The 27,194-nt window shown below is 42.8% G+C and overlaps 1 protein-coding gene across 1 annotated transcript in view; it reads left to right on the plus strand.

Annotated features, from left to right (window-relative positions):
* The first annotated feature begins 266 nt into the window (after window positions 1–266).
* Window positions 267–27,194, plus strand: part of mov10a (Mov10 RNA helicase a) — a 46,637-nt gene continuing 19,709 nt past the window's right edge. The window contains exons 1-11 of the mRNA XM_063215699.1: window positions 267–526; window positions 748–853; window positions 2,398–2,600; window positions 3,022–3,263; window positions 4,232–4,478; window positions 7,269–7,409; window positions 11,912–12,074; window positions 14,079–14,230; window positions 16,030–16,203; window positions 23,469–23,616; window positions 24,724–24,885. Coding sequence (XP_063071769.1) covers window positions 408–526; window positions 748–853; window positions 2,398–2,600; window positions 3,022–3,263; window positions 4,232–4,478; window positions 7,269–7,409; window positions 11,912–12,074; window positions 14,079–14,230; window positions 16,030–16,203; window positions 23,469–23,616; window positions 24,724–24,885 — 1,857 coding nt within the window. The 5' untranslated portion in view covers window positions 267–407. The remainder of the gene's footprint in view (window positions 527–747; window positions 854–2,397; window positions 2,601–3,021; window positions 3,264–4,231; window positions 4,479–7,268; window positions 7,410–11,911; window positions 12,075–14,078; window positions 14,231–16,029; window positions 16,204–23,468; window positions 23,617–24,723; window positions 24,886–27,194) is intronic.

Here is a 27,194-nt window from a genome sequence, read left to right on the forward strand (position 1 = left end):
TCTTATGTAATAGGCAAGGAAGTGTCAATAAACTACATCTATTAAACGTCAAGTGTAAAAGTCATCACTGTGGGGAAACTACAAGACAAATATATAATTCTGATTGTTAAATAACTCTGCAGTTACACTTCCGTTGAATTTTAGTCTTTTAAACCTTTTTGATACGTTCTATGTAGGTTCTCGGCGACGGTATTTGTGCTGCTTTTCGTTTTGATACACAGATTATACTTTTCCTGAAGTGCCAGACTGCACAGGCCTGGGTCTGAATGGCTGAGCGGAACTACAAGATCTGCCACAGTTTGCATGGAAGCTGGCGAAGTGTTCGTGTAGTTCTAGGGGTTTAATCATATCGTCAAAGTAATTTTGTACATGTGTACATCGTAAATAGAGAGCAGTGGTGGATCGTGATGCCTGCCCTAAGATCCGTTCTAGAGACCGGACTGGACTTTGTAGAATTCTTGGGAGAGAGGAAGTCGAAAACCGATAGAAAGGAGCTTAAGGATATATACAATTTGGAATTCAAAAGGTGTTTGAATCGTTCTGTCATGTTGTTAGCTTGGCAAGCAAGGTTATGTTGAACAACTTGTCATTGTACGGTTGTCAACTGAAAGAATCTTCTGATGTAAACTGACCATGAGTGGTGCTGAGCTATGTTCAGGAAACATAAACTAGATTCTAGTCTCGTGCATTTGCTGTCTTCAAAGCAATTGATGCCACTTTCTAACTTAGTTTGTGCCTTATTTGTAGGAATGGAGCCAACGACCCTAATTTCTCCAGTGTGGTCTACGCCTTACAGAAATTCAACAAAGCCTCCATAAAACAAGACAAAATATTTTTAAATGTAAAACCACAGGTAAGATATTCCCCTGGCCCAATCAACGCTGCCACCTTGCAGTCCATTTGGGGCAATTAGCAGGGTTGAGGCATTCAAGACCTGTAAAGGATGGAGTCAATGTAGGGTAGCCTATAAATGTAAGCAAGAAGGCTGCAGTTGGAGTAAGGTGCTTCAGTTTCTGTCTGTGTTGAAACACATAGGGTACTTTGTATCATTTTGTGTCATAATGCTGGTAGGCTACTCTACTCTATTACCTTACCTGTCACATGTGACCTTTTGTCTCTATATTTCATTGTGATCAATTCAAATATCCCAGGTTCAACTAATTAAGGTCCCTCTGCGATTTGTAGAATTACACCAAAATGTTCAGATATACCCACTTCCTTGTGTGCACTTTGACCATGGCTTTGATACCGGTTAAGCTAACTTTGTCTAGTTTTGTGACAAAAGACACTTAAGTCTTGCCTACTTTTAGTTGAGTGAAAATGGGCAAACAAAAAGAAGTAAAAAAAAAAACAAAAACAAAAAAAACATTTTGTAAAGTCTGTTGCCCAGCTCTGTAAACGTATACCCTGCTTAATGAATTAGAAAGTGAACTGAACAGGCTTGAAATTAATGTCAGTGGTGTAGTGATGGATGATGCACAAGCGAACAGGATAGGGTGCTTATGTTATTTTGCATCTTTGGCCATATTTGATGCCATCAGGGATGTTTATTTGCAGTGTGCCAAGACGTGGAAAGAGAATATATTCAGAGTGGAGAGAAACACAAATGTAGCTTTAAAAAAATAAATATCAACACTGTTTTCCCCCTTCTGCCGGTAAGGATGACGTGTTCTCTTGGAAGGTTTTCGGAGAACTCCTATCACGCACAACATAGGGCATTTTAAAGTGGCTCTTGGGCAACCAAGAGGATGTTATCCTCGTGTGCAATTAGTCTTGGTTCTTATATCTTTTTTTAGCTTTGGTTCCTTCAATACAGCAGGGTTTAGGGATGAGGAAATGCTGGAAGTATGGGAGAAAGCAAGCAAAGAAGAATGACTTGACTCATTAGAAGCACCCACTGTGTTTCATGCAGTCCCATATTGAGAACCTGGTCAATGGCCATTGTTTCCATTCGCAGGCTTCAGTGCTGCCTACATACTGCTCCCAGACTACACGTTTCATAGTCATAGTCTGGCTTCCCAGGCTGTGTCAATTTGTGTGTTGACTTTGTTAACTACTCTCAATTTTCATCCCTTATCCCGATTCGCTTTTAGATAGTTTCAGTTTTCCCGAGGTCAGTTAATTCAGGATACTGTAGGTTGAGTTTCTGTCTCCCTGCTTGTAGAGTAGAAGAGTAGAGTAGAGTAAATGTATTAATCCCCAGGGGGAAATTCAGATATCCAGTAGCTTACATCAATACATAAATAAACGAATGCCCACATGGACATTTCAAGACACAAATAATACAGGAATAGTCAGGGAGGGGAAAATAAAAATAAAAATAGTAAAGATAAAGAATGTGAAAAAGTAAAGTCAATTTAAGTCATTTGTATAATCTCCCTGCTGTGTGTTCATAAGGTGCGAGTCTACTATTGTGACCAATGGAGGAGGCCTGCTGCTAAGCCAGGGGGGACGGCTTCAGCTTCTGAGCAGGGGACCAGTGCAGTGCCCTCCACCCCAGACCGCAGCCAAACGGCTGCCTCGCCCCCTGTGGTCAACCCCGTCCTGACGCCCAAAAAGAAGCTCGCCACAGAAATAGTCGGCAAACTGAAGGCAAACAGGTGAGTTTCTTGTTTGTGCTTACTGTATTTGATAATCGCAGGGAATCGATAAATGGCCAATCTCTCTCCTGCAGTCAAAGGGCAATGGCAGCGCTTGCATGCAAATTCACCAGTGGCAAGGCACATTGTAAACACATTGTTGGAAGTCCATGGAATCACCCCTCAATGCAAATACCAAAGAAACATTTGCACATATCTGATATTTTTTATCCATTTTGTTAATTGCCTATACACTTCAGCGAAATTCACAAAATTCAAAAATTGGTACAGTTCAGGAACACTGCATGTAAGTGAGAGGCCCAGCTGCCAAAAATTTTTGTGAAAATATGTGTAGATTAAAAATACAATGTATAAAATATAGTTCGTATAGAATCGACATGCTTGTGAACAGTGGCTAAGACTGTCAATTCTGATTTCACAGGGCTAAATTGATCGCAGACAAAGGAGGCATCGAGATCACCTCCGACCCTGTGGCGACCAATGGGAAGGTTCACCTCGTCATCGAGCAGCTCAAGACAGTTGTCATCGTCCGGTTCCATATCCGCAACGCAGCGCTGAACTCCATTTACTTCAACTACTACACAGCCCTCCATCGCATCCGCTGCTTCACCCTGGTGGACCAGAAGAGAGTCACGCGCATCTCCCCGCTCCTCCTCCGTCCAGGTGAGGTGTACTGTAGCACTCGCACAACTTCAGCAGACGTGAGTGTAAACGCAACTTGCAGACATGTCACACACACACACACACACACACACACACACACACACACACACACACACACACACACACACACCCATGGATATCTGTGAAGGTTTCCGGTTCGACTCCCGACCCGCAAGTTTCATGGGGGAAGTAATTAACCAGTGATCTCCTCTATCTTCCTCCATGATTGAGGTACCCTGAGCATGGTACTGTCCCGTATGGTACCACTGCTCCCTTGGGGCAACATTGAGGGCTGTCCCCTTGCACGGTTGAGGAATAAATGCAGTTTTGTTGTGTGCTGTGTCACAATGACAATGGAAGTTGGAGTTTGGGAACTAATGTACTATATTAGTCTAAAGCTAGGTTTACACTTGTCCTAATCAGACCACCACCGTACAGAAACCAGCCACCACGCCCCCTTTGCAGAGCTGAACGGACACCTTGCGGATGGTTCTCCCAGGTTGAAAGGTCCGTTGTCGGCCAGTACGCTAGCGGACAGTACGAGGTCCTGATTGGCCTGGAATTGACGTAATCCTTGAATTGTTGGTGGTAAAAACCGCCACGCCCTCTAGTGTCCTGGAAGGGCGGACTTGAAGGCAGATCTATGAACACCCCCCTCACCTGCGGTTCCAGTTATGTATGTCAACTGCAGTGCAGGAGAAGTGTAGTTTGCTTTAAGTAGTGAAAAACCTAGCCCTTGAATACTGTAATATTTTCACAAAAGCAATGTGAGTAATCATGAGTCTAGTTCTATTGTTCCCCCCTCTGCTCACACCTTGTCCCACTTCTTCCCCCTCTCCTTCCCTTTCATGTCTTGGCAGGCAACTTGACCTGACTACTATTGCATAATGTTTTTAACCACAGTGATATGAGAAATCAGTAATCCAGTTTACCCCCCTCCTTCCAATGTGTCCCCCTCCCCTGGGCAGGTGACAGCTATGTGGTGGAGGTCCACTACCAGCTGCACCTCTATGGCCACTTCCCCGCCTCCATGTACTTTGAATTCTGCGCCGAGCAGCCCTCCTCCAAGCCCTTCTGCATCGTGCGCGAGATGGAGGCGGTGGCCAAGACCCCACTGGCTGTGGAGCTGGGGCCCGTTGCCCCCTACAGCCCCAAGAAGGGCGCCAAACTCCGGGCTCTCAACACTGTCATCGAGGAGGGAGAACCTCCAGAGAGGTGAATATTTAGGATCCCTATTGGCTGATGCTCATATTACTGCTACTCTTCCTGATGTCTACACTGAACATACAACAAGGCAAGGCAAGGCAAGGCAAGGCAAGGCAAGTTTATTTGTATAGCGCATCTCATACACAGATGCAACTCAATGTGCTTCCCAAAAAAACAAATGCAAGAAAGGAAACAAGAAAGAAAGAAAGAAAGAAAGAAAGAAAGAAATTAGATTCATTGAACATTTTAAACATTAAGATAAAACGTATGGTTAAAAATAAAATAAAAAAATGCACCCACTAGATAGCTTTAAATCTAGACTCAAGACAAAGCTGTTCTCCGATGCTTTCCCCTTGCTTAACTTGTATATCATTCTTACTTTTATTTTTATGTCATCTGGAAGCTGGGTCCAAAGCTTTGCAGCATAGAAGCTTTGTTTTGACTCTTGGAATCACCAGCAAATTCTTCTCCGTTGACCTTAGTGACCTGGTTGGTGCATACAGCTGAAACATATCCAGTAGATAGGTCGGTCCCATTTCCTTTAATGATTTAAACACAAGAAGCATTGCCTTAAAATCAATTCTGTAGCTTACTGGGAGCCAATGCAGCAATCTCAAAATTGGAGTAATGTGGTCGAATTGCCTTGTTTTTGTAAGAACCCTTGCTGCTGCATTTTGTATAAGTTGAAGCTGTTTGATGGTATTTTTGGGGAGGCCTGTAAAAAGACTGTTACAGTAATCAACCTTACTAGAATTGAATGCATGTATTAGCTTCTCCAGATCAACAGATAAGACATCATCAACATACAAAACTACAGATATGGAGATCGCTTGACTCAGCCAGCTCATCCTTCCTTCCTGTGATGCTGTAAACAATCTGAGAATGAGTCAGTCTAGCCTGGTGAAATTCAAATTGGCAGCCTCTGTTTTGGAGCCACCTAAATTTGAGCTTTTCCAACTGCCTAATGCGGCGTACGTATGGAGAAGCGTCGCTAGTTCCGTTATTGGCCCTGTTGGTAGCTACATCAGAGGACAGAGTGGTCTGATCGATTGTAGCTTACAGAGGCATTTAACCCATTTTAGCCTGAGGCTCTTTCAAAAAACCCTTTTTGGGAAAAGGTGCCCTCAGCCTATAAAAACCTAAATATCTCATAACACGCACCATAAAAACATGAAATGAAACACATTTATAAGCTAGGACCCCCGTCTTGCATTAAAAAGTGTTCATTCACCTCTAACATACCCACATTTTTAATAAACATCTCTGAATGCAGGTTGTTTAACCTGTCCACAAGTTGTTTAGCCTGTCCTCTGCGATCTTTGTTTAGAAGACAGCTTAGCCAGACCAGAGTTTTGTAGACACTATAGCCAGACTAGGGGATAACCATACTCTGCTGCTTGAAAATGGAAATGATGTCACAGTATATTGGAAACACTCCTGTGACCTTAAAGGAACACTGTGTGAGATTTTTAGTTATTTATTTCCAGAATTCATGCTGGCCATTCACTAATGTTACCTTTTTCATGAATACTTACCACCACCATCAAATACTAAGTATTCATTATGACTGGAAAAAATGCACTTTTCATACATGAAAAGGGGGATCTTCTCCATGGTCCGCCATTTTGAATTTCCAAAAATAGCCAATTTTAGCTGCAAAAACGACTGTACTTGGATCTTACTAGAAAATATTTGTTTATTACTTAGTAAACTTTCATGTAAAGATCAAATTTGGCAATAGGCAGTCCAGTTTCAATGAGCAGCATAGTTGCAGTACCTTTTTTGACCATTTCCTGCACAGTGTACCTTTTTAAGCTAGGAGCAAAGTCACTGGACCAAGTCTTCTGAAATATCACTGTGTTGGTATGGGGTCATTTTTAGTTCAACACTGCATATTGTCTCTAAAAAGGCAGACTCGAGCAAATGAAGTGCAGGTAGGTGAAAAGTTTGCTCCCCAGATTTTCAAGTGTCTCAAAAAAAAATACTCTCAGTCAGGGAGAAGCACCCGAAGATACAAATGAATAATATTGGCAACAAGCAACAAGGATGGTAAGCACTGCAGTTTTATTAGCAGCACTAGAGTGGTTATTGTGTGGACCCAACAAGCTCTTGAGTCACATGGAGGACACCCTTATTAAACCACTTCCCTCCCCCACAGTCAATGGAGTGGGTTTCTTAAGTGCACGTGGTGTCCATTCTGGCTGTCTGCCCTTGTCCATTGTTTCATCCTTCACCGCTGTATGCATCTTGATGTGTTATTGGTCTGGTCTTGTGACGGCACCCGAGCAGATACACAAAATGAGTTCCTCCTGATCTAGTATTGTAGAAAAGCGTACACCCAGAAATGTTTTACTATATGGGGACTTCCCCTGATTCAAATAAAATTAAAATAATTATATAATGTGGAATTGTAGTAGAAAATGTTTGAATATCTGCACTCTGTTGCCATAAAGGAAACTAAGAGACGAAAGCTAAAAAAAATTCTCTCCACACCCAATTCTGCTGTATTGCATCTTAAACCAGTAAATCATAGACCATAATATGAAGTTGGGTTTCAGGCGAAATGTTCCATGATTGATTGTGAAGGGGATCTTTCTGGATTTGAAGCAGTCACGGTAATGGGATTATTTTTTTCAGCACATTTGCAATATTCATTTAGACAGTTTGAGGAGCATAATGGCTTGTGCTGCTTCAATTTGGTTTTAAGTATTCATGGGAGGAAAGAGACGAATTTCCCGTCACGCCTGACTTGATTCCACAATTTCCCTCCCTCATCGCCATCATCACCCTGTTTTACAGGTCTTTCAGCCACCCGCTGAAGAATGTGCTAAAGCTGAAGGATTACAAATACCCTGCCTATCTGAAGGAGTTAGCCCAGAAGAGGCTGGAGGACTCACAGTATTTGTCTCCTGGTGCCAGACAGCAACTCCCAGTGGTCAGGTGGGTGCACTGCACAATGCTCAGAGCCTCATTTGGAAACACACTTGTGTAGTAGTAACTGATATGAGTTAATAAGAAGACATAATGAACATAATACATCAAGTCTTAGAGTGGATTCCAATATGCAGACTTCCATCCTCCCATGCTCACTTGCCTGCTTGTGACCTCATGATGATGTCATCCACGATAGAAAATTAATTTGATATCTTGCAAATGCAATTCTTCTAATGTCATTTGCTCCTTTGCAATCGGGGTGGTGAATGAAGAACAGTCCCCCAAAAATCGTTTGGCTGACAGTGGGGAAACTTAATTGTTTTCTACACGGAGGCAGGGTGTCAGCAAAATGTGAGGCCACAAGCACAAGTGGAGGACGGAAGTCTGCATATTGGAATGCACCCTTAGGTTTTCTTTTGTTTCAGACATGTGAAAGTTTTATCCCTTACGTGACGACGGTGTAACCTCTGACATTTTAAAAGCATGCCACATCAACATCCATGTGACTGAAGACGGAAGTTACATCGTCAACATGTCAGGTAAAGGATAAACATTTTTAAAAATGTAAACTTTCTACATGTCTGAAACAGAAGAAACACAAGACTTCAGTTTATTGCCATGGCTGGAGTAGATGGAATATTCATGTAGACGCACAGTACATGCCATTGCCAGGCACTAAAAGTTACTATTGTCATCAAGGCAGAAACCTTTTCAAATCCAACATATTAAGGTGTGGTATTGTATATGATTTATAGTATGCTACACACAGATTCACTTTATGTGAGTCTTCCACCCTTTGTCTGTCTGTCTGTCTGCCTGTCTTTCCACCCCCTACCCCCAAGTCCAGCCCTTTTGTTCCCATTAGAGATTGAGTGTACAGTATACTCTGAAATGACCATTGCTGTCACATAGCCCTTTTTCCGGGTGAAATAACAGCCATATAGTGAATTGAAATTGCTGTTGGATTATATTGACATTCAATGAGTAGTTATTCTTGCTTTTTAGGAACATGTCTGAATGGGCTTGCCAGACACGGTCTATGCTACCACAGTATAATGTGTCGGTGTGACACTAGTGCTCTGGGGTTGAGCACGTCCCAAATTGACCCTCACAGTATAATGGATGACCTGTTCAGACTTTAAATTGAGGTGATATGACTCGGCAACATTGTGATTAATTTACATTTAGAAAAAAAATCTCATACCTTAGACCTTCCTTCACCGGGACTGAATTGCTATAATTTATGACCCCATAATACTTGGGAATAGGAGTCCTACAGTAGGACAGACTGCATTACCGACTCTCCCACCACTCCTCAAGCCTTTTCTTTTCTCTATGAGATGTCAATGGAGTTAATAAGAGGAGCAAGACCCCCTTGCAGCCTCAGGTTCCCCAAGAGAAGAACAGATATTATATGAAACTGTTCATGACTGCGAGGGGCAAGGGAGGGAGGCTGCCTGGCGGTCTGGCAAGTTGGTCGTCAACAGCATCACTATGAACAAGTGCAGGGAAACCGACGGAGGGTCAGCTGTCCAGGGCCCAGGAATAGAGGGGCCCCATGATCGGGTCATCATTATATAGAATATATTGGGTGGGGGGGGGCTTTCAAATTACTTTTGTCCCAGGGCCCAGCAAAAGCTGTCCCAGCCTAGAGCACAGTAAAGCATTATGGTAAGTTAACCATGGAGACCCCGGTTTTAAAGGCCTTGGCCCAGGGACACAGGAGTCGCGTTTATTATTAATTGCTAATAGTGCACTGCAGGGCAGGCCAGGCTAGGCTATATGTCGCAACGCAGTCGTACGTTTCACTTATTTAACGCCGCCCTCGGGTCCTCAGGTGCCTGCACTCAAGGTCGGAGTCATTACTTTTTATGTCGCAAATAAAATCAGCGAGGACAGTTGGAGCGTATTTACTGGGAGTTTAATTGATTGTACCATTGAATCATGGGAGCAGATGAAACATGGGGCACAGAGGAGCCATTTATATGAGCTGTATGAGTTCACCCTGCGGGCCATTCATTAGAGAGCCCCCACTGTAGCCAATGTGCAGTCCGTTTGCACCGCTTGTGTGAAACATGTTTTGTCCTCAGCTCTGTGTGGTCAAGTCCTGTGTAGTTTGTGCAAAGATACATTGTGTCTACTCATATGCAGCAGTGATGCATTCACCTGCTAGAAGGTTCTTGTTGTTGGGGGTGGGTGGTACCTTCAATCATTCATGCCTATGTAAATGGAAACAAGCAAAATTGGTTGAGCCATGCCTAAAGTAGATTTGCCTGCTTGAAGATCAGTCTTCAAAGAACGTCAACCTCCTGTGCGATATGAAGACAGTTGTGCATCTATTCATTCTTTATTTGTGACGGACACAATGGTCCATATCATACAAATACAGATTACATAGGTTAAATAAGAGACAGTCAAGGATAAAATAAATGAAAAACACAAGATAGGCCTACAGCCATCAAACATAAAGACACTTTCTCCAATGTCGCCTGAGCTCAGAAGAGAACCTTACAGAACTCTTGGCCGGGTTTACCAGAGATTCAACTATGCTATTTTGGGAGCAATCCAGTCGTCCCATGAATTTGAACATTACATTTCTCAGGACTGCATCACACCCAGGGATATTGGAGTGGACAAACAGACAGCTGGCACTGGACCATCTGGGTATCCTCATCAGCAGTCTCATTGTGTCATTATATGCAACTTTTAGCTTCTGATAGCTGCTATGCTTGTATTTGCACCATAAATGGGCAGTGTACATGGGTGTGCAGAAGGCTCTAAACAGGGAGCACTTGACATTAAAAGAACACATGCTAAATTTGCGAAGAAGCATATTAGCCTGAGCATACAGTTTACGCCGTTGCCGGTATATATCACGATCATCACAGAGATCATCAGATATTATATGACCAAGATACTTAACTTCCTTGCACACCATAAGTGAACTATCACCCAGATAAAAAACAGGGAATGTCATCTTCTTATCCTCTTTACTCCTCACTATCATGACATTACTCTTCTTTGGATTGAATTTAATATCATACAAGAGGCCATATTCAGTCCATACCTTATGGAGTTGTTGTAAGCCAGCACTACAAGGACTCACAATGGCCAGGTCGTCTGCATACATGAGATGGTTAAACACAGAGCTGCCAATTAGACAGCCTGTGGAACACATGCTCAGCTGGACAGATAAATCATTCATGTAAACATTAAACAGTGCCGGAGATAAAAGCCCACCTTGGCGGACACCATTAGATACATGAAATGGGGATGATGTTCCACACCCCCATTTGACACGCATTGTTTGGTGGCTGTACCAGAACACCAGGGGCCTCATTTATCAAGCGTTCTTAGGCACAGATCTGTGCGTAAAGCGTGCGTGCGATCATTCCTGAGCAAAGTGTGGGATTTATGAACATGTACTTGAACGTAGAAATGTGCCTAAATCTACGCACACCTCAGACCATCCGTGCGAGTGGAAAAAACGCGAAATTGCAAATAATGTTGACCGTGCAAGGTACAGTTTGCTTTGAATGACAATGGAATATGACATTGTGCTATTTTACAGTGTTTTCGTCCATGTGTGTCTCCTTCTTATACTTATTTTGAAACACTGTCCTCCTCCTGTCGTGGAAATGTTTCTATCTCCGAACTTCCCGCCAGCGCTTCGACTGGCGCGTGTGTCCGCGTGTGTTCATGTGTGTCCAAACAGGGTGGCGCCTTCGAATTAACATGGCATTTGAATATATTTTAATACCATATATGGTTACTTGGAGGCGTTTCGGGATGCAAATTACCCCGAATGCGCGCGTGCACAGTGATTTGGAAGGTGTGGGATTTATCATGCAGACTTGTGCGTAGGAGCAGCCAACGCACGTTTGATAAATCCCGATTTTTCTGTACTTGCGAACATTCTAAATTTCACTGGTAAGACACAATTTAGAAGACATTCTACGAACTGATGATAAATGAGGCCCCTGGATCCTAATGATGACCTTAGGTACCCCTCTCTGTAGCAATTTAATAAATAATTTTGTATGATTTATGCGGTCGAACGCCTTAGAAGCATCGAGGAAGCACATAAAAACAGTGGAGTTCTGGTTTACATATTTGGCAACCATTTCCTTTAAAGCAAATATACACATATCGGTGCTGTGTTTCTTTTTAAAACCAAACTGGTTATCTGACGTTATTAAAAAAGTATCAAGCCTTGTAATGAGTACCCGTTCTAAAACCTTGGAAGGAATACTAGACAGTGCTATTGGTCTATAGTTGTCTATACTATTCAGTTTCCCTGCTTTGTCCTTTAGTACTGGGACAAGCAATATGGACAAGAGAGACTCTGGTAGCACTCCATGGGTGAGGAGTGCAGTAAGCACTAAAAAAAAAAAAATCATCTAATACTTTTGTGTGATTGGCAGTAAGCTCCAGTATTCATGCTTGTTTTAATATGTATGAATGTACTGTATTTATTAATAATTCAAATAATTTGTGTGCATTGCCAGAGGTGTGCTGGACTCTGCCCTGCGCATGAAGACGTACACCAGTCGTTTCCATCTGCTGCTGTACCTGGAGGAGATCCAGATGGAGTTTGACGTCAAGAAGTACGACCTGAGCGGCCAGATCATGACCCGAGACAGGAGCAACAAGAAGCTCCTCATCCTAACAGTACAGCCACATTACATCTCTTATTGTTTACTCATACATGTGTTAAGACGGGGAAGTCATGGGCATGGGTAAGCAGCAACCTTTGTAGCCCAAAGGTTGCTGGTTTGACTCCCAACCCGCCAGGGGGGTGGGGGGAGTAATTAACCAGTGCTCCCCCCCCCCCCATCTAGTCAAGTCAAGTAGGTTTTATTGTCAATTTCTTTACATGCACTGGTCATACAAAGAATTTGAAATGACATTTCTTGCTTTCCCATACAGACATAGACTAATCTAGGTAAGGACATAGACAGTATAGACATAGACAGTACTTATACATGGACTTAAGACAGTATGGACATAGACAGTGCTCATACAGACATTTAAAGTGCAAGACTGGACAACAGAAGACTTGTAGAGAACATACATTACGAGGTAATTGTTGTGCTTTTTTGCTTTTCCTAAAGAGTCCTTTATAGCGTTCTGACATAGTTATAGTAGCATTTTGAAGAAAAATAAATATTAAAAAGGTCTATCAAGTACAACAGCAGCAGTATGTGTGTGTGTGTGTGTCAGTGGCCTTGCTGGCTAGAGGCTGACAGTGGAGGGAGAGTGGGTTGAGTGTTCAGTAACTTGATCGCTTGGTGCATTGAGCTGCTTGCCACCCTGGTGGTACGGGAACGGAGGCGCCTGTACCTCCTTGACTAAGGTACTCTGAGCATGGTACGTCCCAGTACTCTGAGCATGGTACGTCCCACCGCACTGCTCCCTTGGGGTGCCATTGGGGGCTGCCCCCTGTATGGGCGAGGCATAAATGTAATTTCGTTGTGTGCAGTATGCACTTGTATGCTGCAGAGTGCTGTGTCACTATGACGATGGGAGTTGGAGTTTCCCAGGTGGGCTTTCGCTTTCACTTTTTCAAGACACAGCCCCTGTTGCTCTTACCAGAATTGCAATGACCAAGTGATAATGCATTACCTAAGGCACTCTGTAATGCCTCAGTTCCTGTCGGCTCTTCACTTTTCTGAAATGTTTATTCAAAGTGCTCGGGTCTCAGTGGCTAATGATTTTTTTAATTATGTGACAATTGATGTAGTAATGATAATAGTTAAAATGGCAGCAAGGTTTAAAAAATGCAACATCAACCAATAACATCTTGGAAATATATTAAGGTTTCAGCAAAAATGACCATATTCATTTTTATGAAATCATTATTAGACAATAAATAGGAAGTTACTCAGGATGTGGCGTTCATGAGCCAGCCAGAATTCATTGGGAATGATAATATCCATTGTTATATCACAGACTTGTCAGAATGAAACAAATCCTAATGAAACTGACTAAAGTACAATGAAGCAGAAAGAAAAGTGCTGTCATTCATTGCTCTGGCAGTAGAATAAATGCATTGTGGGGAGACACGACAATACAAATGCCAAACATAATGTTAAGCTTAAGTGAACCATGTGTCAAAAAAAGAAAGGGCTACATTGTACTTGTTCCATTGTACCGATGCCAACTCATATTCCACTGTGACTCACTGCTCTCTGAGTATAGGGAACCATTCAACCAGTGAGACACTCAGATGTATTTTTATTTAGAAGTTCATGACCAATCCATATCTCAAGCTTCAGTCACTTGAGTCTTTACTGTATTTGTGACATTGAACCAAAATAACATTATAGAACAATTTCATAAAATTGTTAGTAACGCTATTCACTTGTGTGATTGCTAAAGTTATTTGAGGTTATGGTCGTAAAAAGATTCTTAGGTCTTAAAGAGGTGGGGTCAGCAGAAAGACTTGAGGAACCACTGATGTACGTATACAATTGACAGTTGTCAGTGTCAAGTGCAGTGTCTGTGTCCCTCAGGTGCTGGGGTTGGCAGTGGGAAACCATTATCCTATGTAGTATACAACTAGTGTCAGTGCTGCTGTGTCTGTGTCCCTCAGGTGCTGGGGTTGGCAGTGGGAAACCATCATCCTATGTAGTATACAACTAGTGTCAGTGCTGCTGTGTCTGTGTCCCTCAGGTGCCAGGGGTGGCGGAGAACAGGCCGTCAGTGCTGCGAGGAGACTACCTGAAGGCCTCCAAGACAGGAGACCCATCACAGCCGCTCACAGTCTACATCGGCTACGTACACCGAGTGGAGCTAGACAGAGTCAAGCTGGGCTTTTCCAGGAAGTGTGTAGGACAGGCACACAATCCTCTCTTTCTTTCTTTCTTTCTTTCTTTCTTTCTTTCTTTCTTTCTTTCTTTCTTTCTTTCTTTCTTTCTTTCTCTCTTTCTTTCTTTCTCTCTTTCTTTCTTTCTTTCTTTCTTTCTTTCTTTCTTTCTTTCTTTCTTTCTTTCTTTCTTTCTTTCTTTCTTTCTTTCTTTCTTTCTTTCTTTCTTTCGCTCACACAGACACAGACACAGACACAGACACAGACACAGACACAGACACAGACACAGACACAGACACAGACACAGACACAGACACAGACACAGACAACGGACATAGCACAACATCACATTCACACCATATCTTAGACTTATCATTTTGCTTTGCTTCTTTTCCAAGAGTGATGGTACAGTGCCGGTTTATCTGGAGGCTTCCTTAATGGGTTATGGGTTAAAAGCAAGAGAGGTGGTGTTAAAGAGTTTAACCAACATCAGTGGAGCTGCATTAATCACTATTAAGAGCTCTTTGCCACCAGATATTAAAGCAATTAAGCAGTGCTGGGAATATGAAAACCAGAACTGCAAATCCTCATCCCTCACTTCCTCCCTATACACACACACACACACACACACACACACACACACACACACACACACACACACACACACACACACACACACACACACATTTTCCATTACCACAAGGTCCCGTGCCCATCACTAATGTGAAACGTTGAGTGTAGGGTGGGTTATTATTGGTGACATTGCAAGATTTCATTAGATTTATTCCCCTGGCTTAGACTGCCCTCATAATAGCTGTGAAATATGGCTGATCATGATTTTGTGACTATGTTAGCGTTAGCATTCATAGGCGTACGCCCTCTGGGCTAATTGAGGGAGCAGTGTGGGTTGTGCCAGCTAATTTGAAGAGGTTGTCAAGACCAGGCTGATTTGGGATCAGTCTAATACGGATTTAGTCTCTGGGAGGAATCTTGTCACTGATGATTCACTGACTCAAATTAGCATTACTGATAAATGTGTCATAATTATTTCTTTCATTATATGCAGCTATTAGTCATCATATTTAATGTTGCCTGTGACATTTGATGAGGAAACCTAACGAATGCCCCTCATTAGTAAGTCTACTTTGATATGCTTTGCCTTTAAAGCATGAGTTTTGTGTGACTCACTAAATAGCTGTGTTTGTCGAGGTCAATGGTTAGCTGGGAAGCCGACAGGGGGATACAAAAGGGTCAGTTGTCCCTGGCCCACGGAGAGTGGGGACCCAGAACTACATTGTATGCATTGTGTGAGGGTCCCCTTTCAGGTGACTTGGTCCTGGGCCTGGCCAAAGCTGTCAGCGGGCCTGATGTCTAGGGTACTGTTCGTTCAGGAAAATGAATCTGAACTTTGATGGTACACACATGGAATAATGAACTGGAAGCTATTTTTTACTGTAATTGAAAGGGGCATAGAAGTTAATGTTCAGTATTTCAGTGCCCCACTCACCTAGTACTACCTACCATTTCACTTTTCTATGCTACATAGTTTCAGTCATTTTTCTATGCTACATGTTGCCTTTTTTTCTATCAGCACAACCAGAGATACTGTTGTTATATCTCTGGCAGAACGCCATGACTTATACACACAATACCTATCAATTTTACTCTAACTAAACTAAGGCTGAAAACTGAAATTTAATCTTATACTGCGTTTCAGAGATGCATGTTTGCATATGATCACAAGTGTGCGTGCGTGCGTGCGTGCGTGCGTGCGTGTGTTTGTGCATTTCATATTCCTATTGTGTTATTTTTCAACAGGCTGTTGCAAGACTTCCTTCCTAACATGAAGTTTGATGTGGAGTTCACCGTCAGCCGCTATCCTCTGAAGCTGCAGCACCGTGCTGTGGAGCTGGCCAACCAACATCAGCTAGGCCCTGTGCTGTTCCCTACCGAGACCTCTAGCGCAACCTCGCCAACCCCTCCACGTATAAGGTCAGACCCCAGGCATACACGCTCGTTTCTCGAAAGCATCATTGCTAACCAGTTAGCAACTGAGTAGGTTGCCAATGGGAAATTGCATTGCATTTAACATAGAGCTGTATTCTCCCACTCGCGTAAGCGTGCGTAAGTGAATAAAACCTGTTTTTCACCAGGATTTCACCAGTTGCGTGCTCGAAGTGGGGCCAGCCAAAAATGATGCTCATCAGAAAGGTGTTGCATCTGAATTCATCATATGCAGGAAAGCAAGAAAAGAAATCAGGAAAATGTGTTGTTCAAGAGCTAATTTGCAGTCATTGCAGGCCTAGACATGCTTTATTTAATCTACCTGTGTCTGCGTTTTCCTTGACATGTATATTCTGCGCTCGATCACTGTGGGTCATTGGGTGTATGGGTCATTGGGTGTATGAGTATATGCTATGTGCACAGTGTGCACATACTAGTACATCGTATCTGCAAAGGCACACTTTGACACATGCATGCATAATCGGGATCAGTTCCTTTCTTTTCTGCTCTTGGTTTCACAGACACACCCTCGCACGCACACCCCACTCTTACATAGTCATACCCAATCTCTGACTTTGTCTGCCTCTCTCTGTCTGTCTCTCTTCCTTTCTCTCTCTCATTCTCTGTGTGTCTCTCTTGCTCTCTCTCTCTTTAACTGTCTCACTCACACGCACATACACATATCTACACAATGCCAATCCTCCTGTAAACGTCCATGTTAATGGCTTTGGGGACTGGCTGCTCCGCTCTGCTCTGCTCTGCTCTGTTCTCCTCTACCCTGCCCTGCTCCTCTCTGTTCCGCAGCACACACTCTCTCTCACCACCTGTGAGACTGTTCCAGATAGCCCAACCTGCTCACTCTTCTTACTGCCTCTGGCTCTGTAGTGTGTCTCTCTGAGTCGGGCTCAGATCCGGGCCGGCTCCGGTCCTGTCACCCCCTTTCCGCTGCTCTCTGGACCGAGCAAATCTGTATTCTCATCACAGGGCCGGCGGCTGGCTCTCGGCGATGGCCGGAGAGAAAATCAACTGACAGATGTGATAAAGCTATGAATACATTCTGGCGGATAGTTCAATTACCGTGTGCGCAGGCCAGATTTTTACAGCAGCCCAGATTTACAGCCCTCATCCCCCTCATCTCGCCGGTCTCGCCATTCGCTACAGTGCTATCACTACTACTACTGCTACTGCTACTGCTGCTGCTACTCTCAACTCCAGATTGGAACATTTGATGCAAAATGTGTTAACATCGGCAGAATGGATGGCGGGATAGTTAGTTAAGTTTCTTTTTTTGTTGTTATTTTTTCTTTATTAAGGCTTAACAGATACATACATCACAGGATATCATTCAGGCTTTTCTCCCCTCATTGTTTATAGAGTCACTTTCCTTGCCAAATCCACAACTGGTTACAAAAAGAAACAAAAAAAAAGGTATATATAGGATTGTTTACGGCAGAAGAATCCCCAGAGAATATCCCACCAGTCTTCTCAACACTGTATGTCTAAGCCACTTTTTCCGACAAAACTTTTTTTTTTCCCAATTACAATGAGAAAACAGAACAAGATTTGAACATTGAGGGGAGTTTCACTGTATTGCTTAAGAAAAAGAAATGACAAAATGAAATAAAGGACATGTACATAGTATATATTAGAAAAAGGTGCCTCAAGCAAAATCTGATCTTAAATTCGCTTGTTTAACATATCCAGTCAATCTTTGCCAGATCCTGGAGAAGTCTCCTAACTTTGTTTTTAGGGAGTAGGTCAACTTTTCCATTGTATATACATCATGAATTACATCTAACCACTCTCCTATTGTAGGAGGGTTTGGCTTTAACCATCTCCTGGATATTGTTTTTTTGCTTGCTACCAGCAGAATAAGTAACAGCTTTTTATCCCAGTAATCCCAGACATCCATTGTAATATTTCCCAAGTATAAAGTCTCAAAACTATAAGGAATGTCTACATCAAAGACCTTGTTCAGGTGGTAATGGACATCCTGCCAGTAAGGTGATACTACAGGGCAATCCCAGAAGATGTGAAAATGGTTGGCCTCCTTTGCCCCACAAGCCCTCCAGCAGGCAGTACTTGGCAGTTGTGTACGTTGCTGTAGTGGTGTTATGAAAAATCTAGATACATTTTTCCAACTGTATTCGCGCCATGTGTTTGAGCATGTTGTTCCCCATTGCAATCTCCACAGATTTCCCCATTCTTCATCAGATATTATAATGCCACTTTCTTTTTCCCATCTGTGTTTAATGTAAAGGGTGTTGTCTGGGCTAGCTTGGCGTAATGCTTGATATAGTTTAGATACACCCTTCTTGCAAGTTCCTGAGCTAATTGTCACAAGGAGCACATCTAAGATGCCCGTCTTTTGCCCCTCTAACGCTCTGGCGATATTCTCCTGAAAATATCGCCTTAGTTGAATGTATCTATAGAAATCTTGAGGCTGTAATCTATTCTCCTGCTGCAAAAGCTCAAAGCTTTTGAGTGCGCCTTTGCTTACAAAGGAGTGGTAAGTAGTCAGCCCTACTTTAGACCAGGTCTTAAAACTAGAATCCAAAGTGTTAGGGGAGAAATCTGTGTCATAGGCGCACCAACGTAGTATTTTTATGCTTTGTTCTAAATCGCAAAGTTTTATTACTTTCTGCCATATTTTCAATGTAGTGTTAATCCATGGGTTGTTTTTCCCAATCATATTGTTTATTAATTTTGTGTCTGCCATTACTGCTGCTAAAGGAATCTTGCTGAAATTGCTCTCTATATCTTTCCATCTTGCGGAATATGATGGGTTGCTCCAGCACAGAAGAGGTCTTAATTGGGCTGCAAAATAATATTCCCGCAAACATGGGAGGCCAAGACCGCCATGGTCTTTATGTAGTTGGAGAGTTTTGAACCTAATCCTGGGCCTTTTGCCTTGCCACAGAAATCTAGATATCATTTTGTCCCATTCTATGAACTGTTTTATTGGTATGTCCACTGGCAGACTCTGGAAGAGGTACAAAAGTCTTGGTAGCACATTCATTCTTATAGATTCCACCCTTGAGTAGAGACCAAGGAAGGGAATAGAGCCCCACCTCTGTATGTCAGATTTAATGTTGTTATTTAGTGGCCCATAATTTAAGCAGGTTAGTTTTGTGATATCTTTTGGGAGATTTACTCCAAGATATCTAATATGGTCTGTCTCCCATTTTAGATTGTATTTTCCTACCAGGGAGCTGGAGGGACAAAAATTGAATGTTAGCACTTGGGTCTTCTGGACATTTAGTTTATAACCAGAAAGGGCACCATAATTTTCCAATCCAGTCATAAGTTTAGGGAATGTCAGGTTAGGCTTTGTTATGTATACTAAAACATCATCTGCGAAAAGGGCAAGTTTGTGTTCCTCGTTGTGTATAGTTATCCCTTTGATGTCACCATTCTGTCTTATCCACTGACTCAGGGGTTCTATGAATAGTGCGAAAAGCATAGGGGAGGCTGGACATCCCTGCCTTGTTCCCCGTTCCAGGGTAAATGATTCTGAAAGGGCTCCATTTACCTTAATCCTGGCAGTAGGTTTGTCATATAGGGCTTGGAATGTCTTGATGATTGATTTATGAAATCCAAATTTTGATAAAACTTTGTACAGGAAGGACAATCGGACTGAGTCGTACGCCTTCTCTGCGTCCAAACTTACCAACATTGCTTCTGTATCTTTTTGTATAATATGATTAATGATATGAAGTGTTCTTCTCACGCTATCCTGAGTTTGCCTTTGTCTTATAAAACCAGTCTGGTCTGTGTGGATTAACATTGGTAGAATTTTATCAATTCTATGTGTCAGTATAGATGTAAATAATTTGTAGTCTATATTTAATACACTAATAGGGCGGAAACTGCCGCACTCCAACAAGTCTTTCCCTTCCTTGGGGATTACTGAAATTGTTGCCTCTTTCCAAGATGGTGGAATTTTGTTTTCCCTCAAGACCCAGTTGAAAGTGTCCAACAATATAGGAGCTAACTTTTCTTTTAAAGATTTGTACCATTCCCCAGTAAAACCATCTGGGCCTGGTGACTTGTTTGCTTTTAACCTTGAGATGGCGGCATTAATCTCATCTGTTGTGATTGCTGCAGCTAGTTGTTGATTTTCTTCTGCAGAGATAGTGGGGAGGTCAAGTGCAGCCAGAAATGTATCAATATGTGAAGAATTGTCTATATGTTGCTGAGAGTATAATGTCTGGTAAAACTTTTCAAAACACTGCTGGATTTTCCCTTGTCTATGTTCAATTGCCCCAGAATCAGGATTTCGAATCTTAGAAATTGTGTTGTCTGCTTGCTGCTTTTTCAATTTATAAGCCAATAATTTCATTGCCTTCCCACCAACCTCATAGTACCGTTGCTTTAGAAAAAGAAGCTTATTTTGTATTTCTTGTGTGCTCATTTCCTCTATCTCTCTCTTAACCTCTTTGATTTTTTGTTTTTCGGCCTCATCTGAGGTGGTACTGTGGACCCTTTGCAGGTGCTTTAGTTTAGTCTCCAACTCTTGACGCTTTTGTAGTCTACTTTTCTTTAAAAAGGAGGATATGGCGATGATTTTACCCCTCATAACAGCCTTAAGTGAATCCCAGAGGATACCAGGTGTGACCTCCCCATTATCATTTAAGTCCATAAATATGTCAATTTCCGTTAGTAAACACCTCTTAATATCTGGATTGTTCAGTATATTTGAGTTCAGTCTCCATAGTGTAGATCTTTTTTCCCTGTTAAATGACATGTGGATAAACACAGGACTGTGATCTGAAAGAGTAATTGGACCTATGTTACACCTCTCAATTTTATGTAAATCCCTACTGAAAATAAAGAAATAATCTATCCTGGTATACACTGAATGTGGTGCTGAATAGTATGTATAGTCTCGGGTAGTAGGGTGTAGTTCTCTCCATATATCTATAATACCCAGTTCCTTCATTAAGTCAACCATTTTTCTACTAATAGGTTTTGTCTCAGACTTGCCATTTGAGACGTCTAGCGATGGCTGGAGATGTGTGTTGAAGTCCCCTCCACAAATGACCACCCCTTGCGCTTTAGTTGTCATCAAATCAAACATTTTCCTGTAAAACAGCCATCCACTGCCTGGAGGAGCATAAACATTGAGTAAAGTAACTACAGTGCCTTCTAATTTACCTGTAATCATCAAATACCTGCCTTCTGTGTCTGTGAGTTCTGACATATGTTCATAATTCACGCCCCTTGCTATCAATATAGCAACACCTTTTTTGTGTCCTGACCTATCTGATGATGCAAAAACATATTTAAAACCCATTCTGTTAAGTTTGGCATGCTCTGTGGTATTTAGGTGAGTCTCTTGCAGATAGGCTACTTGAACCTTATCTTTTTTGAGCTGTGCTAAAATTTTCCCTCTTTTGACTGGGTTATTTAAACCATGAACATTATATGTGGCTATATTTACGTTCTGCATTAAGGCTCGTCAATAATCATGTCCTATTTGAGTGAAAAACTACCCCTGTGCAGTAAAGAACAACTGCAAACATACATATTGTAAACATTGAACTGAAAATGAAGAAATAAACAGAAAAAAAAACTTCCACGCGATGAGTCTTACTGAAGACCCTCCACCAGGTGGAGGTAGGTGGGTTTGGGGGATAGCCTCCCTCTCGGTAAGTAGGAGGGCCCCCTGAAGTGTCCGCTTTAGGTCCCATGTCCATTTGTATTCCCGAGTGTATAATAGCACAGTATAACTTTTTATAGCAAAGGTTTGAACCATTGTTATTTTATGGACTACACACAAGCAAACTCACCACCATATTGAGGCAGGGATCAAGCCCATTCACTTTTTCCCTTACTAACCGCTACCCGCGTTGTGGGAAGATTCATCTCTTCGGAATGCTTGTAAACGCTCTTTGTAGTTTGGCGCTTCTGCGCCGGTGTTTTTCCCTCGCCGGCGGGCTCGCCCGGTCCTCTGCCATGATAATTTCCTTAGGCGCTCCATCATCGTCTCCGGTTGCTTGACAGGGGCGGCGATGTCGAAACCTCTCCGAGCCAGATCTCTTGTTGCCTCCTCGGCCGTGTCGTAGATCTCCTCCCCTTCTTGATATCGCACTTTCAACCGGGCAGGAAACAGCGTGTTGAACTTGATGTCATGGTCCTTGAGGATCTTTCGAACCGCCGCATACTCCTTTCTTTTATGTAGAATCCTCGGGGGGTAGTCATTGTCCACGTTAATTTGGTTTGTATCCAGCAATAAGCCTTTCTTTTGCCACGCTTTCCTGAGAACCATCTCTTTGGTCAGGAAGCTGGCAAATTTAACAACGACAGATCTTGGCTGGGCGTTTTGTGGGGGCACATCTCCTAGTGAGCGGTGGGCTCTCTCAATGTTCAGGGCTGTATCGCCAACGTCAAGATTGTCCCGTATCAACTGTTCCACAAACTCAATCACTGATGTACTGACCTTTTCAGCCCCCTCTGGGATCCCGTATAACCGAAGGTTATCACGCCGTGAGCGGCTCTCTTGGTCGGTTAGCCTCGCTTCCATCTGAGCATGTAGCTTTAGCATTTCAGACACAATATCCTCGACATTTTGAATTCTTTCTTCTGCCTTTTCGATTCGACTTTCGGCTTCCTCCAGCTTTGTGTTGGTTCTGGCAAGTTCTTCCTTGATTTCTTCCATCTGTGATTTGTTATCTTGTCGGAATTCTCTTAACTCTCGAAGTATCAGATCCAAATTAGCCGTGGGCTCCTCGACTGGATTAGCAGTATTTCGAGTCCCTGTTTGCCTCTGTGTCCTGGGTTCTTTCGAGTCTTTTTGGCCCCTACCTGCCATATTTGCCCCTTAATGTGTAAATTATAGTTCTGTTTGAAATTTAATGAATTAGGGCTTGAAATATAAATTTACTCGGGAGCTACCGCTTTATGCTGCCATCCGCGTCATGGCCGGCCGGAAGTCCCGTTAGTTAAGTTTTAATAGACATTTACTGCAAATTTGGAACGATGCAAGAGGAAAAGAAAAAAGTTTACAGGAACTGTTGCTCACTCTACTTTTTTATTTATTTATTTTAATGTATTTGTATTCCAAGTACAATGGAGGAGGTGGCCTGCACAGCTTGAATCTTTGTTTGCAGATGCAGCTATCTCAATGGAAGTTAAATGATAGAAGAAGCATCGTCAGCTTTCACATAAAAACCTTGACCGTAACTGTAGCAGTGTTGCGCTTCTTCTATAATTTTCAAATCTATTTATATTCCTCTATTTTGTTCTGCCAGGATATCTAACCGGGACCTGGAAAGCAACCCGGAGCAGAATGCGGCTATCCAGCGGATCTTGGCGGGGGGTTCCAGGCCGGCTCCCTACCTGGTGTTCGGGCCCCCGGGAACCGGCAAGACGGTCACGCTGGTGGAGGCCATCAATCAGGTTCAGGAAGCTGCTCTCTTCTTCTATTTTTGGCTGTTTGTCTCTCTCACGACTAGCGCAGCAGCTCTACATCTAACTCACTTCAGTGCTTCCATCTACTGTGATGTACAGTACAAGTCATTGTATGTTCCAGAATCTGCTGTGATATGCAAAATCCCTCAGTACTCCATGATCACATACATGGATGATAGGGGGCAGCCGTGGCCTAGTGGTTAAGGACATGGGCTTTAGATCAGAGGGTTGCCGGTTTAAGGAAAGACACCTAACCCCACACTGCTCCAGGGACTAACCAATACCTTGTACTAAAAAGAACTTTAAGTCACTTTGGATAAAAGCATCAGATACAGTCAATCCGGAAAGTATTCACAGCGCTTCACTTTTTTCACATTTTATTATCTTGCAGCCTTATTCCAAATGCTACAAATGAATCTCTGTTGTCAAAATCCTACACAAATTATTCCATTATGACCATGTGAAAAACAAGTTGTTTTGAAATTTGAAAAAATTGAAAATGTGTAAAAATATAAAACAAAGAAATCATATTTACAAAAGTATTCACAGCCTTTGCTTAATGCTTTTTAGAACCACTGGTAGCAACTACATTCACTGTATCATTTCAAAATGAAAAGGGATCAAAACGGAGGTCATCGGTGTGTGTTTCAACCTTTCAGTACATTGAAATTGTACATTTTGAGTCTGCACCTGGCTAAAATAGATGGGTGTGAGTTTTGAATGAAATCCTATGGAGAGTATCATGATCTGCTTCTGTAGTCACAGTGCATGTTGACATGCATGCTTCTTTAGATGTAATTCAGATTTCCAATGTTGACGGCATTCATACATCCCCAAACGATGTCAGTCCCACTACCATGCTTGACTAGCCAGATGATGCACTTTTTTGGTAAAATTCACTTGTTTACCACCACACATGCTTAACACCATCTAAAGCAAATGTGTTTATCTTGGTCTCATCAGACCACACGACATGGTTCCAGTGATCCATATCCTTGGTCTGTTCATCTCTCTTGAGACCTTCCAGAACTCCCTGCCGATCATCCTATATCCACTCAGCACTGTTGTGAACAAACATCTCTTTTGTTGTTGTAGATCCACATGTCGGACTCGTCTGCCCATATCCTGGCCTGTGCCCCGTCCAACAGCGCCTCTGACCTGCTGTGTGAGCGCATGCTGGGCTACGTGGATGCCCACCAGATCTACCGCCTCTACGCCAGCAGCCGAGACCCCAGGAGCATACCGCCCAAACTACTGGTGAGTAGTTACACCACCCACATATCCACCATCCCAGGACCATACCACCCAAACTACTGGTGAGTAGTTACACCACCCACATATCCACCATCCCAGGACCATACCACCCAAACTACTGGTGAGTAGTTACACCACCCACATATCCACCATCCCAGGACCATACCGCCCAAACTACTGGTGAGTAGTTACACCACCCACATATCCACCAGCCAAGGACCATACCACCCAAACTACTGGTGAGTAGGTAGTTACACCACCCACATATCTACCAGCCAAGGACCATACCACCCAAACTACTGGTGAGGCCTGTCCCTATTTCATCATTACAATTAATCACCCCTTAGAGCCTATTCCACCATACTGGGACCCTACCCCCAAAAATATTGCTGAGACCCCTATGCACCCCTACAAGCACCACTTGTCCCACCATACCAGGACTAAACTGCCCAAACATCTGGTGAATTATTCCATGGAATAGAGTAATGTTCTGCCTTGTATGCATTTGATTCATTCTGAAAACTAGTACTTGTGCCATATCCCTGCCAACCAACACACTGCATCTAACCCTGTTGTTTTGATTGGTTGGTAGACTGCCAAGTTCTGATCTGTAAAAATATTCTCATAAAAGTCCACCCTGATGAAGCACTGTAGCAAAATAAATAATATGGGGCAGATGCGACCCCAGTAAATGCTACTGTGTGGAGTCAGCGACGTTGGTCTATCATCTGAAAAGCAGAGCTGTGCTCTACTTCCAGGATACAATTCGATTTTGGGTGTGGGTAAAAAACAAAAGAGAACACAATGAAATTAAAGGGAAAAACAATTCTCTTCCTTTTTTTAAAAAACAATGTCCAACCCAAACACGTTTCGGCCATAAGTCATCATCAGTGCATGACTTTTTCTTTTATTTGTTTGTTAGCAGCTCTTCTAGTCATATCGTCACTCGTTAGTGGAAGCCCACACACTCGAACCCATGCTGAGGTAAACAGCATTCATCCTCCAACCCTCCAGCAATCGGATTGGTTGTTCCATTCAGGAGGGGAAAAAACACTGATGATAAAGTGTCGCATGAGGACAGCTTGTCGGCTAGTTCATCTTTAGTTTCCAATTTCAATGTGTCGGCGCCTCTGCCAGTGCTCTTTTTGATGTATTGATGTGATATGATTGCACTATAGTTAGCCTGCTCCCCCGATGGGGTGGGATAAAGGATAAGCAGAGAGATGAGAGAGAGAGAGAGAGAGAGAGAGAGAGAGAGAGAGAGAGAGAGAGAGAGAGAGAGAGAGAAGAGGCACCCTGCCATCTACCAATCCCTCCCTCTGGCTGGGTTTCCAAGGAGAATGGAGCCAGCATGGCATTTGTTTTGTTTTGGTGTGCCCGTTTTTTTTTTCTCTCGTTGTTGTTGCCGTCTCGGCGTTCATGAGTCTCTGGTGTGATACAAATAGTTTCCCTGACTTCTGGGCTCGACCCGCACAGTATCTCACGGTAATGAGACAGGAAGTACACTGAGCTGGGAACAGGAAAGGCTCAGAGTCAGTATATGGAGCCGATCAATCTCTGGCTTTTTTCATTCTTTTTTATTTTTTATTTTAATATGATCTGGACAGAGCCGTTTTGAAAAAAAAAGAAAACATTCCTGGACCCTCTGTCTGACGTAATGCGAGTCAGTCCTTAAAGCAAGACCGTACATCAGTAGGGCTGAAAGATTTCGGGCCTGATGCCTAAACTCGGGCGTGGGACTGTAGGGACACACATTTAACATTCGTCTAGCACTGTAGATAGTTATAATAACCTTAAACCATTTTGATGATGCATAGCTGAAAATAACTATTCTGTAAATTATTCTTTATTACTGCCCCTTGTTAGGGTCCAGGGTTAAGAGGTTTTGTTAAATACCCAAAATGCTCTTTTGCATCCACACCAATACAGAAGAGAACGTTAAAGGGCTCAAAGGCAGTGTTTTGGGGAAGAGGTGTGTATGTGGGGTGGGGTGGGGTGCGGTGCGGGGTGTGATTAGACAGTATCAGAGACCCATTTCTATTATTCTCTTTGAAGCAACACAATATAGTCTTTCTATCATATGATATGAACCCCCACCCCAACGCACCACTTGTTACAATTTTTACAATTAAGAAATTATTGTAAAATGTCAATACAAAATCTTAATGTTTCCAAGGGACCTGGTCAAGGTGGGAGGTGTTTGTTTTCAACGTGCCTTAATTAAAAAGTGCTGAGGGAAAGCTTGGAGTAATGCTTGGGAAAGGTAAGAGTAATGCTGGGTTAGGAAAGAGTGATGTTTTATTTGGGTTGGG

This window comes from Engraulis encrasicolus, chromosome 14, assembly GCF_034702125.1.
Source record: "Engraulis encrasicolus isolate BLACKSEA-1 chromosome 14, IST_EnEncr_1.0, whole genome shotgun sequence".
NCBI classification, from domain to species: domain Eukaryota; kingdom Metazoa; phylum Chordata; class Actinopteri; order Clupeiformes; family Engraulidae; genus Engraulis; species Engraulis encrasicolus.